This window comes from Artemia franciscana, chromosome 10, assembly GCF_032884065.1.
Source record: "Artemia franciscana chromosome 10, ASM3288406v1, whole genome shotgun sequence".
Taxonomy (NCBI): Eukaryota; Metazoa; Arthropoda; class Branchiopoda; order Anostraca; family Artemiidae; genus Artemia; species Artemia franciscana.
In genome coordinates, this window is record NC_088872.1 from 19,195,360 (window position 1) to 19,210,201 (window position 14,842).

Here is a 14,842-nt window from a genome sequence, read left to right on the forward strand (position 1 = left end):
TACATTGACGCAATTTTTTTGGCTAACGCAACCCATGGTATGTGGTTAGATTACTGAATAGATTACTTAAATGGTATGCCTAGATACTTTTTTTTAATCTAACCACATAACATGGGTTGCGTTAGTTAAAACATTTCGTCAATGTGCCCGTATAACAGCTCTATATTATGAACTCGTGAAGCCTCATCTGCAGCCTGGTTTGAACTAATTCAACAATATAATTTTGATTAATATTAATAGTTAGGTTTTATTGCAAGAGCAAATTTATGGGAATTTCGAGAAAGAGCCTGAAACCCCTTGAAAATGCCGTCTGATTGAAGTTAAAAGTGCACCATTAAAATAGAAGGCTTTATTTGCGAGAACTATAGCCCCCCCCCAGCTTCAACAGCAAGGAAAATCACTTTTTTGCATGGAAAGCACTGATGTGTCTCCCTTTTTTCCATGGGCTGATCGTGCCGAACCATAGATTGATTGTTCAAAAAAATTGACGAGAAAAAATGGCACTTATCTATTCTTTTTGACGATTCAAAAAAAGGTGTCATTTATTTATTTTAATTTTCATCAGACCACTGAATTTCTTATTTGCAAAATTTCAAAGATACCGGTGACAATATACCCCTCGGACTCTTTAGTTATGGGTCAAAGTTGTATATATCTTGAGGGAAAGTTTTATGAAAGTAGGAAGTAAAACCCATATTTACTGTTTTATTTTAACAAAAAAAAATCGTGTTGACTTTTTTAATTTAATAACCTGAACAAATTTCTTTTTGTAAGGTTCATCGTATGCATAAGAAAAAACAATGGAAACGAGCAAAAACTTTCTTATAGAGTATTTTTCACAGAAGTAAACAACGAAGTTGAAAGTTAAAACCAACAATAATCATTACTTCACAGGTTACGCAAGATATGTCTATATAACATGCTCAAATAAACTGACCAGTTATATTTTCTATCACTTGTAGAATTCTAAAAACTAGCACTTTCCTAAAAATTGTGGCAGCTTGAGTTTTCAAGAAAATTATAATTGTAAACTAAAGTTACCCAAATGATGGTCGGTGAAAGACCATTGAAAGACTTATAAGTTAGTCTTTTATTTTCTACAGGCTACTCATGGAATTTGGTACTCCTAGTAGAGCATCATCATGTTTTTTTTATTCAATTCCATGTTTTCAGTAAAGCTCAGTTTCATAGATTATGGGCAGGCATTTAAATTCAGCAGAACTAACATTGTTAATGAAGTTCTGAAAATTATTCTTTTAGGGTACACCACATAAGTCCATTAAAGTAATTAGTTCTATTTAAGAGAGTAATAATGCCGGATGATGGTAGAAAGGTAGAAAATGGGAATAGCAGTTTGTTCGGCGATGAATCAGGAGTCAAGGAGGATTGTTCCTACCCTTATTAGTAAAGATCGTTGATGCAGAGAAGAAATAAAAATTTGAATAGCCTAGGCGCAGTCTGTTTCTTCGCAGTTCAAAAAAGATGGAACAATACAAATATATGTTTTCGAACTAAGGTTAGATTTATTGCACGCTACGGTTATGACACAGGTCAAGTATAGTCCTGAGGTATGGCTAATTAAAAGGTTGAAGAAACGCGCTATTTACTTCTAGAAGAATTTCTTAAAGACAGCTTTAGGTAACCGTTTGATTTTACCCGTATGATAAGCATAGTTCGATTCCAATTTAACGGGCTATAATAAAAGAAAGGTAAGGACTGCTAGGCTAAGCGAGGAAAGGTAGCTATTTCCTATCTATGAACAAAGTTCTGAAATTGTCTACCCAATGTGAACATAAAAGGTTCAGATTTTAGATTACGACCTTCCCGAAATAGTTTTTAGAGGGGATAGTTAAGTTTAGACAGACATCCAGACTTTAGGAAGATAAGGCGTGATGAAAGAAACAAACTGCTAAATCTGAGCATACTGTCATGACAGAAAGTGCTCGGATCTCTCCTCAGGGAAAATTTCAATTCAGAGTCAATATTTTAAGATCTTATATAACGGCACCTCCACACAAAGGGATCAAAATTTACAGAAGGGTATCAAAACAATTTTCAAAGGGTTTTCTTAGACCTCGCCAAAAAAGCAAAAGAGCATTAAAAACTGAAAAAGGAACAAGTTGTAAACACTACACAAAAGGAATCTTCGTGCAAGCCAAATTTACTCCCTTCTGAGCTAATTAAAGTGAAGAAACATCAAACAGATTTTGGTAAAAAATAAACTGTAAGTAAAGAGCGACCCGCGCTAATAGTAGACTACCAGATACTGCAGAAATTGCTTTGATAACAAAATATGCGTTAAAATTTTTTTCATGGTGGTTCAAATAATATAAGATCCACTATTTTAAGGTACATAACCCCGAGAAAGTTTTTAGTTTTTTTTTACAAAGGAAGAAAAGACTTCCGAAAAGGAAATTGACCTAGATAAAGATTACACCTCGAAGTTTAGGGTATCAGATAGCCTCTTGAGAGGCTGGGAGGTCTCAAGCCCCAATTTGTAGAAGCTTTGCAAATTCGTAATTTCTTCGTGAAGGATGGTCAAGCATGGGCGTTTTATCTTTCCCGACAGTTATCGTATAAAAACAATGGCGGCTCAGAGAGGGCTCATTTGATCGGAAGTCGAAAGTTCTAGCGGAAGTTGAAAGTAAAAAAGAAATTGTACTTTTCCATGGACAATGACCATCATCAAAAGCATTGTTATAAGAACGCTAAATTTGAATGCAAATTATTGGGTAGGTAAAGCCGAGAAACAGATTTAGGAGAGCCCTGAATCAAGCAAGTAGCAATAGTAACAAAATGTATATGGGAAGAGCAACCCTTGCCCACCCAAACTGAAAATCTAAAAATAAATTCATTTTTTACGGTAATTGTAAGTATGCAAAATTCATTATTTTTAAATTTGGTATTCAAATTAATTAGGCTTAGAAAAAATTCATAACTTTAGAAAGTGATTGAATCCGCTGAGTGTTTGAGCGCTTAAGAGCGCTCAATCTTGACGAAAATTACACAATAAAACGCAATATACTTTGGAAGCCCTAAGCCCTTTTTACACAAACAAAAAATGTATATTTTTTTCGTAAAAGGATGGTCAAGCATTCATGTTTGGTTTTTATTCCCAGAGGCGACTGTATTGAAAAAAAAGGTAATTGATTATCAGAAGAAGACTTTTTCTGAACTATTTAGGGCATCAAAAGCGTATTTTTAGAACCGTATTTTTAATGTCACCATGAGAGGCAGTTTTGGAAAATGTGGATTTAACCTTTAGTTTACAGAACAAAGTACAGGTCAGTTCATGACAATTCAGTTAAGTGTCTAAATATGTATTCCACAATCATCTCGAGCGAAGTTCTCCCTTTCCAAGGATTGCACGGTTAAAGAGCTCGAGGTAAAAGCTAATATTTGTTCTCATTATCGAAAAGCATTTCACAGCTTATAAGGCTTTGGGCCAATTGAGAAGGGTGTTCTTTTCCTTAAAATTTTCCTGAGGCATTTTCAGTCTTTGCATAAAAATAAAATGGGAACTAGAGGATTACCGAGCTTATGTAAAAATTTAGAAAATGCATTTTCTCTAGAGACACTTACGATGGGAGAAAATTAGAACCCTACCACTTCTGGAACTTTTTTCTCCTTTATTTACTAACGGATTATGTATATGGGGACAAAAATATTCAAATTAATTATAGTTATTATTAAGTATTAATTATTATTAATTATAACGGTGTGGGGCACCGTTGCACCATGATCACAAAAATGAGGAAATTTTCGAATATATATCAATCAGAAAATTGACATTAGTTCAGATACGTCGTCAGCTCATTGGAATTAAAGTTATACAAGCTCTGCATTTTCAGGGGTTATATTTCCTGATTCTAAGCTTAATTTCTAAATCCATACTTAATGATATAAAACAACAAAACATAAACAAAGAATTTTGGAGCTTATGTCTTTAAGTTGCAGAGCTTCTGTAACTTCAAAACGCTGAACAGCAGAAAATGCGGAAATGAACCCTATGCTCCGCATGTACCGTATGTTTCCTACTTCGTGTAAAACAACCCTACTGCCGGCAAAAACAAATTTTTGGGGTGTTGTCAGGATTCAGCGGTTCACCAATATATTGATTTATCGCTGGTTAAAGCCGAAACTGGATTATTGCTTGACTGATTTATCGAAGGAATGCAAAATGAGTTCACTGGCAATGTTAGGCCAAAAACAGTTCGAGTTGAAACTGGTTGTAAAATATTTTGAGGTTTGGCTGTTTACGTGTTCCAAGTAGAGCTAGAGTATGATTGAGCTAGAGATAGTTCTTTCGTACCTGACAGAAGTGGTGTCTATTTTAAACTGCGGGTAATAGGTAGAAGAAACCTCCGCTTCTCTTTGGTGTTTATTTGGCTCGAATCGAAAGAATCAATTACTAACCAGCGGCTCGAAACACGAATTATGATTTTGGGTTTGCTTTGATGAGTTTAGTCGCGTTCCTGAGGTGGTCCAAACAACATTTGAAATGCCATATTGAACATGTGGCTGAAATTGGAAAAAGTCATGATGAAGCTGCCAAAAAAGTAGCCCAGTTTTTATAGAAAAAATATTAGAAGCAAAAGGAGCATGTGGGTAGAATTTAACTGTCTTACTCCTGTTACAGACTTGTAACAGGAGTAAGACAGTCAGATTCTACCAGGTTACAGAGTCAGTAAGACCTGTTACAGACTTGCAATGAGGATAAGGTTGTTTTGTGTACATTACTCATTTTTGAGCCAGAAGAAGTCCCCTCGATCATGGACGAAAGTACAGTGATTTTTACAGGAAAGATACGCCATAATTACGGAAAAGTCTTTTAGAACAAGTGTGTGGTGACGCCAGCTCAAACAATTATTGAGTTAAAGCGCATCAAAACTGACTGGTTATCGCTTTATCCAAACCTGATGCCATCACAATCGATAGTACGCTTCATAGCTTTTACAGCACCGTTAATGTCAAGGTTAAAAGTCCCTCTCAGTTTGGAATCATCAAACGTATCCCGAACCATCTGATTTCTGATGACGCCAAGGCTCCCGTGCTTTCCAAGGCTACCAGAACTTCCAACTGAAGTTCAAAATGAAAGAGGATTTATCACGAGGAATGAAGTCCCCTATAGTGATTGGTTTCGAACGGTTCTCGATTCAAGAGTTTTTGTTTCTACCACCTCAATGCTTCAAGTGGCAGTCGCGCTGACATATTTCAACTACGTGTAGCAACAAAATTCGTTGTTCCGTCTGTGGCGAACAAGGCCACAGAAGCTCTCAAACAGCCCCCAGTAACAGAACCACAAAACGTGCTTTTCGTAAATCAGACAGTCTCCTGCGTCATAGATACAAATACCCCATCGCACAGCCACTGCCGAAAAGTGGATTTGGTACGAAATGAGTTCCAGTTATCGACTTCTGTCATTGGGCGCCAATGAAAAAGCTACCGATAGAGTCCTTATTATCTCAGAGTTATTGCAGTCGCATGACCTAGCGCTTATTAGGGAGCAATTCCTGTTTGAAGACTTCAAAAATCTTTCACAATGTGAGGCAGACCATCTAGGAGTTTTGTTATCATATCGTGGTTCCCTTGCGAGTTATTAGCTGAGTCTTATTACTTTATTGCCGCTAACTATGAAAATCAAATAGTGATCAACAGTAGTATGGGGTTAGGCACAGCGACAGTCATGCCTGAGGCTCTAAAGATTATACCCTAAACCTTACTTGTATGTTATAAATGGAACATCTCATTAGCATATTACAGAGGATACATACTTAATACTCAGTAACCCCGTGATAATTCTATGAATATTTTTTTTTTTATTCGGGTTGAACGAAACCGGTTTAAATTCTTATTGGCTTCCTGAATTTTAAACGTATTTTATAATACGAACCGAATTTTGATAAAACGAAAATCGATGAGTGTACTACCCCTCTTTTTCCTTATGACGCGTGCTTAGGTAAAGTGACCTGACGAACTTTTGTCCCTATGTATCAATTGCTATAGCCATTTTTATAGGGAACTTATGGTAATCAATTTCCCATCTCCAAGGGCCCCAATGCAACCCCAACTTTTTGCTCCCCTTTTTTGAAATCGGAATTTTTTTTTGAACTTAGAATTTTTTTTTAACCTAGACAATTTTTAAACTTTTTATTGGGACTTAGGAATTTTTTTTTAACTTTTTTCACGTCATAAAATGACATTAAATATAATTAAAACAAAAAGAACTTCATTTGTACTATTTTAAAAATACAAAATGAAGATGATATAGATATGTTAGTCGAGATTTTTCCTATTAGAAAATTAAGGTTTAAGTGCCATTTTTTTTTACTTATTTTTTTGGAACTGAAAATTTTTTCAACCCTTTTTTTGGGACTTAGAAATTTTTTCAGCAACTTATACATGACCCCAAAATAGAATAAGTGTCATGTCAAGAGAAAAAAAAAATGAAGTATTATATGGAATGGATTCAAAGCATTCATTTTTATTTTTGTGATGATATTCTACATACCGCTATTTCAATTAAAATCTTTCATTGCAACACATTGTTATGTTTCCATTATTTTTAGGATACGCTAGCAACTGCAACGTTTAGAATGTTTATTAAAAAAAGTCAGAGATGTAGGAAGAGAATTTTCAGAGATTTGGGTACTGCTAGCGTACTACAAAAGATTTAAGTACTACAAAATTCCACAAATGGCAAATTTTTGTACATAGGAGCTTGAAACTTCTACAGTAGGTTTCTCAGGTACGCTGAACCTGACGGTGTGATTTTCATCGAGATTCCTTGAATTTTAGAGGGTTTTTCCCATATTTCGAAAGTCAGGCAAGTTTTATCATGCTCGTAAATTTTGATGGGTAGTACTAAACTTGATGAATCTTATATTTGGAACCAGCATAATAAGCTGATTCTTTTAATGTATCTATTTATATCAAAATTCCGTTTTTTAGAGTTTCGGTTACTATTGAGCCGAGTCGCTCCTTACGTACCGTTCGTTACCACAAACTTGTAGATTTGAATCCCAACTACCCAAACAGTCTTATACCGGCTGACTTGTTGCATGAACAAATAAGATTTACGTTAAGAAAGGTTGGGTAGGGTGTGAAGATAAAACAAAAGATCTGTCGCAACAAAGCCACTTAGTTTTATCATTCCATTGATTGACACAAATGATATCAACCGCGATTGAAAAACTAGATGTAGCATCTCTTGCTAAAAAAAATCAAGAATATTATTGAAAAGTACGGACTGGACTGAAGAACCTGCGCGGTCCAATGTTGCAACGAAACGAGTGTCATGAAGGGATAATATAAATTTGTTCAAGCTACCTATAAAGAGGTTGCACCACAAGCCATTTATATTCCTTATCAAGCCCATCGTCTGAATGTTGTGCTAGTAGAGTCAATTCTGGAAATGCGAAACTTCTTTTCTTGCACCCAGTCAATATATGTTGTTTCAGGCAAACAGCACCATGACATAACTCTTCCTTAGAGTCCAACATTAGCGAGCAGAAAAGAGGAATGAGCTTCGGTTGGCTTGAACATGATGGTACTATTGGTTTTTATCTAATTAGAAGATTCGGTTGCATTTAAGTGCTATTTTTGAAACACTGAGAGTTATTTCAGATAAAAGCAATTCAACAGAGGATCGCTCTGAAGCTTCTGGGTTTGAAGCGCCACCCCAACACCTAGTTGGTGGGGGCGCTTCGCGCCCCCCCCCAAGCCCCCCCGCGCGCGTAAGTCGTTACGCGCCATAATAGTTACGCGCCATTGTAGTTGTGTCCCTATGTCCCACCTGTGAATATAGATATATATATATATATGGTTTTAACTACGTAAAACTTGCGAATATACAACATTCTTTGCTGTCCCATTGTCTTTGCATATAAATAGATTGTCAGGTTTACCGACTCTTGAACATGCAACATATAATGGTCCATGGGAAAACAATCTGTATTCAGATCTATACCTCATGATTCTAATGATTGCCCTTGAGCTTTGTTGATGGTGATTGCTAATCGACCATTCCCTGTCCCGGTGTCCCGGTCGTCATTTACATCCCCCGTTTCCCCCGGTGTCCCCGTTGTAGTTGTGTCCCTGTGTCCCGGTCGTCATTTATATTCCCTGTGTCCCGGGTCCCGGTCATCATTTGTATCCCGGTGTCCCGGTCTGTGTATACATTCGTTTTTTAGTTTTGTTTTTCTCCTTTATTTTTTTCCTTTTTTTTTCTTTTTTAGCTTATTTAGATTTTTAGATTTTTTAGTTTTTTTTATTAGTTTTTAGTTTTTATTTCTTTTTAGTTTTTTTGTCCCGGTCGTCATTTATATCCCCCTGTTTCCCCCGGTGTCCCCGTTGTAGTTGTGTCCCTGTGTCCCGGTCGTTATTTATATTCCCTGTGTCCCGGTCGTCATTTGTATCCCGGTGTACCGGTCTGTATATACATTCGTTTTTTAGTTTTGTTTTTCTCCTTTATTTTTTTCCTTTTTTTTTCTTTTTTAGTTTATTTAGATTTTTAGATTTTTTAGTTTTTTTATTAGTTTTTAGTTTTTTTTTCTTTTTAGTTTTTTTGTAGTTTTTACCTTCTTTTTAGTTTTGTTAATTTTTTTTTTATTTTAGTTTTTTTATTAGTTTTTAGTTTTTTTTTCTTTTTAGTTTTTTTGTAGTTTTTACCTTCTTTTTAGTTTTGTTAATTTTTTTTTTTACTTGTGTCCTGGTCGTCATTTATACTCCCTGTGTCCCGGTGCTTTGTTGATTGCTAATCGAACATTCCTTTTGTCCTGGTCGCTTTCTCTTTGAGTGTCGTCATTTATTTTTTTCTTTTTTAGTTCTTTTAGTTTTTACCTTTTTTAGTTTTTTTTTTAGTTTTTAGTTTTTTTAGTTTTTTACCTTTTTTTAGTTTTTTTAGTTTTTTTAGTTTTTTAGCTTTTTTATTTTTTTTATTAGTTTTTAGTTTTTTTGTAGTTTTTGCCTTTTTTTTAGTTTTTTTAGTTTTTTAGCTTTTTTATTAGTTTTTAGTTTTTTTTGTAGTTTTTGCCTTTTTTTAGTTTTTTTAGTTTTTTAGCTTTTTTATTTTTTTTATTAGTTTTTAGTTTTTTTTGTAGTTTTTGCCTTTTTTTAGTTTTTTCAGTTTTGACGTCACCTGATCCAGTTTTTTCAGGTGACGTCACCTGATCCACGATCCACAGATCCACAGACAACTTATTTTTATATATATAGATAGTTTTTTTTTTTTACTTATGTCCTGGTCGTCATTTATACTCCCTGTGTCCCGGTGCTTTGTTGATTGCTAATCGAACATTCCTTTTGTCCTGGTCGCTTTCTCTTTGAGTGTCGTCATTTATTAGTTTTTTCCTTTTTTTCTTTTTAGTTTTTTATTGGTTTTTACCTTTATTTTAGCTTATTTTTCAGTTTTTTCCTTTTTTTAGTTTTTTTTTATTTTTTATTTTTTTTTAGTTTTTTACCTTTTTTTAGTTTTTTTAGTTTTTTTAGTTTTTTAGCTTTTTTACTTTTTTTATTAGTTTTTAGTTTTTTTTTGTAGTTTTTGCCTTTTTTTAGTTTTTTCAGTTTTTTTTTTAGTTTTTTATTGGTTTTTACCTTTATAGTTTTTTTAGTTTTTTAGCTTTTTTATTTTTTTTATTAGTTTTTAGTTTTTTTTGTAGTTTTTGCCTTTTTTTAGTTTTTTCAGTTTTGACGTCACCTGATCCAGTTTTTTCAGGTGACGTCACCTGACACATCCATCCATCCATCCACAGACAACTTATTTTTATATATATAGATAGATACTTATGTATTTGATTTAGCTTAACTGGCTCCTTTCTAGAATTTTTGCAAATTCACGCCACTTTAGGCTGGCTATTGAGACATCCTCTACAATTCTCCCCCCCCCCCCGGATTTTTCTGAAATTAAACCGCATGTGTTATAAAATTGAATGAAAAATATAACTTCCTAAAGATAAAAGGAACAATCGATGAAACTAATTACATCTTCCTTATCTTAGATAGACGGTTTTTCTTAACTCTTTTTAATAAACATGTTACTAGTAAAACAAATTAGAATGAAAGGGATGTTAGCAATTGGAAAAGGGTTAACTTACCTAACGATATAACTCCAATCAATACCATTACTTCTAGCATTGACAGAATACATAAAGAATACCAAAAGGTAACTTCTTTATTTCCAATTGAATGAATACACATATCTGGATCTTTGATATCACAAGTCAGGAGTCCCTTAGGGGGCAATCGACAAAAAGCGTTGACAAAGTTTTCCTCCAAGTGACTCAGTGATTTCAAGGGATAAAAGCATTCATTAGCTCGTGTCTCTGAATTGGTAAAAAGGACTTCTATAGTTAATGTATTCATATTTTCTGTAAGTACATGGCATTGGGATGAGCCAGTAGAATTTGTTAAGCAAATATGATGAAGCTTCCTGGAAGTCTTGTTTTCACAAAAGGTTCGTATTTCATCTGTTGACAAATCTGTCATCATGTCTTCATCCAAAATATCAGGACAAATGGGGTTCTCGGTTTTATCTTCGGAGAAACCTGAAAATGACAGAAGAGTAAGCACGGTCAAACATAAACACAAATTTTTATTGCTCAGTTTAGTCTCTTCTGGAGCTACATGCAGAGTCTAGGACAAGAGGTTCCAGGTCATTCCCTTTGAAACTATATGTTTTGAAAAACACCTTATTTTGATATTTATATTTAAAATACTTTTTTGTATTTTGTTGAAACAATCCAAAAACACTAAGATTGCCTCCCTAGATTTTGTAAAACCTATCCCCACTCCTAAGTTTTTGCGAAGACTACTGTTTTCAGACATGGACAGATTAGAATTCTTTAGCCTCGTCATATTATAAATAAAAATAATAGTAATAATAATAATAATAATAATAATAATAATAATAATAAAAATAATAATAATAGGCACTTGTCGATTATATAAAACCCGTTAGAGAAATGAAGTTCGGTGACAATAAAATATGATGAAAATAGAAACTTTATTAGCAAAATTGTGAAGGTCATTTGTGAATTATTAAATCGGAAACTCCGGCGTTGGCTGACCGTCTCAAAGACAAAAGAAAATTCACTATTAACGCGATTCTTGACCTAGTCCTTTTTAGGTCATTATTAACGCGATTCTTGAGGACACCGGCTAGTTCGCTTTGACTAGTGACAGAATATAGTGTCTCACCATGGATGTTCAAATTAATGTAAAGTGTGCGTGTTTTCTGTACAACAGAAAAACGGCGGGAAAATTGGAAGAATTGACTGCTACAGTGGAAATAGATTAATCCTTGTTTACAAAAAGGAAAATTAATGCAGGAAGAATCTTACCGCAACGGTGGGTGTTTGGTGGAGTGTGCCGGGAAACCACTGAAAGATCTTTAGTGGAGGTCCCCAACCGAGAAGCAGAAACTTTACTCAGACAAATTAAGCTTCAAATTGAGCCAAGATCAAGAATCATTTCAGATTGTTGGAAGGGCTACAATACAACTGAGCTGGAAAAAGCAGGTTTCACTCATTTGAAAGTAAATCACAAAAATAATTTCGTAGACCCGAAAACCGGTGCCTCTACTCAAAAAGTCGAGAGAGAATGTGGAGTTCCGTAGAGTGGAGGAACAAACGGCACCGAAGTACATCCCGCCATCATTTAGATTCATACTTAGTAGAGTACAAGTGGCGGGGTAAAGGCAGAAGGCCGAGTTCATTTTACCGTGATTCTTGAGGACATTTCGGCGTTCTGGGAGCATATTTCCAAGTTGTAGTTTCCACAATTTCGCTAATAAAGTATTCTATTTTCATCATTTTTTTTTTAGCATTAACCAAACTTTACTCCCCAAGTGTTCTTTTTATATAATAAACAAGTACCTAATAATAAAAATGGTTTCATTTAGAAAGGAACAAAGGGCTAAATCAGCCATGACTGGAGGCAAAGTAAAGTTCCAAGTACATATCTGATAAATTTGTGCAGTTAAGATAATAAAAAACTATGATTGATTTTGTCACAGAAAAATGAAATTACTGAAGAGGCGATAGAAATTATTTCATTTGTGCATATTTTCGTGTTGAAGATAGTTTTTATTGCTTAAACAAATGTGAATTAATGAAGGAGCTTTTTAATTATAAATAAGAGACGAGATGCGAAAAAATGTATCGAATACAAGGAAAAATAATTTTGTTTCATTTCAATTTTCGGTGTGCGCGCAATAGATGTAGCGGTCAAAGTCACTAAATCTTTAGGACAAGAATGTCCACATATTAGAACGAAAAAAACACTGTCTGACCGCAATGACAAGAATCTCACAAAACGACCGCCTTTATCACAATTAAATAAATAAAAGAAGTTTTTTCAACTGAAAGTAAGGAGGAACATTAAAACTTAAAACAGAAGAAACTATAGCGTATATGAGGGGTCGACCCTTCCTCAACGCCTCGCTCTTTACACCAAAGTTCAAACTTTGTCCCAATTCTTTAAGAATGACTCCTGAACCATAAAGACCGTTTAATTAGAATAATAAGCTTTTTTAACAGTTCTAAAAAAAATTTAGCATAAAGAGCGAGCTATTGAGGAGGGGGCCATCCCCTCATACACGTAACAATTTCTGTTCGTTTTAAGTTTTAATGTTGCTCCTTACTTTCTGTTGAAAAAACTTGTTTTCTTTTTAATTTCTGATCGTTTTTTCAATAATGCTGGAAAATCCGGCTCCCCCTCTATGCAAAATTCCCTTGCCCCATGAAAACATTCTTCTTGGAAATATAATCCCACGTAACCCCCACCCCCTTCACCAGAAAAATACCCCTGAAAATGTATATATACTTCCTAATAACCAACACTATACAATACAATGAGCAAAGTTCATAACTTGCCGCCATTTCCCCTAGGGACTGAGGGGGGTAAAGTTATCCTCAAAGACATAGTTATTAGACTCTTCAACTATTCTGAAAAAATAGCTATCAAAAAGTTTGATCGACCGACTTTGGGGAAAAACGAGCGCGGGAGGAGGGATAGCTGCCCTCCAATATTTCTGGTCCCTTAAAAAGGCTACTAGATACTTTGATTTCCGATATAGAGCCCTCTCCCGAGCCTCTATCGTTGATTTGATTTGATCGTTGATTTGATACGATAACCCCTGAAAAAATTATGCATCCGTGATCTTTTCTTCTGGTAAAAAAGCTAAATTCCACATTTTTGCACATAGAAGCTTGAAAACTGTACAGTACGGTTCTCTGGTATGTTGAATCTGATAATGTGATTTTCATTAAGATCACTTGATTTTTTTGGGAGGGGGATCCTCCTTTATTCAAAATTTGGCAAATTTTTTCAGGCTCGTAGCTTTTGATGGGTGCCATTAAATTTGGTGAATTTTACATATTTTGAATAAGCATCAAAATTCAATTCTTTTGATGTATCTATTGTTATCAATAATCTGTTTCTTAGAGCTTCGGTTACTATTGAGCCACATCACTCCTTACTTACCAGTGCGTTACCACGAACTGTTTGATATAAAAAAAATCCTAACATAATTGAAAATTATGCTTTTAGCTTCCCAAAAATAGTACAAGTCGAGATAAAAGTTGGCAGCTGTGAACGTAATTCGTGGATTAAGATAGATAGGAATTTTATATAGAAAAGCTCTTAAGTGAAGAAGTGTTTTACAAAAATTGTTTATTCTGCTCAGCTTATTAATATTGTAGTATGGCATATCCTAGTTAGAATGATGTTTCAACATCTAGTACACTGGAAAGCTAAAGATAAAAAAAAAGCATGGAGAATTCGAGCTATATAGGCTTGAATTGCCTTAGTTTAAGTGTACTTGCTTTAAACCTCGATTGTTCTTATTTTCGGAAAAAAAGCTAATAAAAAAAGGGATTTATGGTATAAATAAGAATTCCGAGAACACATACCCTAAATTACTTCTAAATGCTTTTTTGAAGACTTTTGAAACAAAATATTCTCTCAAGCTTTAAGATAATATAAAAATTCAAAGCCTTTAGAAAATCGAATTTATTGACTGCAAATGATCCGTAACACGAAATTTTCCTTCATCACACCAAAGATTCCAATTTAGGTTTTCTAGGCCAAAATAGATTCTTTTATGTCAGAGCATGTGCTTTATAGCATCAGAAAGTAGAAGTAGCCTAAATGCAGTAACCTAAAGAGTTTCGTCGTTATTTCTAGATATTATTTTTGCTGTAAAGGTTTGCCGTAGTTATTGAGGTTTTTAGTTACTATCCTATCCCATTTCACTGTTGTAATATTCTTAGTTCTTAAAGAGCAACTATACCAAGAGTTTCCAGCACATGTTTTTTATTCCTAAACTCGCGCAGGGCGACGCTTTGATGTTCGTCAGGCTGTTTGAAATACTGCTTTTCGGCACAAAACTCACATCTAGGGTCTACCAACACCAAAACCTCTCGTGAGGTAGTTACCCTTCTGAAATTTACTCCTTAGACTTTCCAGTCTTCTGCATAAGGATAGTGAAAATACCATAAAAAATGATCTGGTTATTATCTAGATCTGGTTATTATCTTGATCATAGTTATTTCAGCATTCAATAGTAAAACAACTATAAGAGCTTTGTCCTATTTGTTTTAAAATCCTTATTACTGTTGTTCATATTTAATGAAAATAAATCATTCCATCCATAGAGTCTACAAATCTGACTATGTTCAGTAAATATTTTTTTTTTCAATTAAAACAAGTCTTAAAATGCAGAGTTTAGTAAACGCTTCCTATACCATTTCAAACAGTTCGTGGTAAGGAGCAACCCGCCTCAATAGTAACCAAGACTCTAAAAAACGGAATTTTGATACCAATAGTTACATCAAAAGAATCG

At 34.4% G+C, this 14,842-nt stretch overlaps 1 protein-coding gene across 5 annotated transcripts in view; it reads right to left on the bottom strand.

Annotated features, from left to right (window-relative positions):
- Positions 1–14,842, bottom strand: part of LOC136031877 (uncharacterized) — a 195,430-nt gene that overhangs the window by 103,194 nt on the left and 77,394 nt on the right. For all 5 annotated transcript variants that reach the window (XM_065711815.1, XM_065711819.1, XM_065711817.1 and 2 more), the window contains exon 5: positions 10,095–10,544. In XM_065711815.1, coding sequence (XP_065567887.1) covers positions 10,095–10,544 — 450 coding nt within the window. The remainder of the gene's footprint in view (positions 1–10,094; positions 10,545–14,842) is intronic.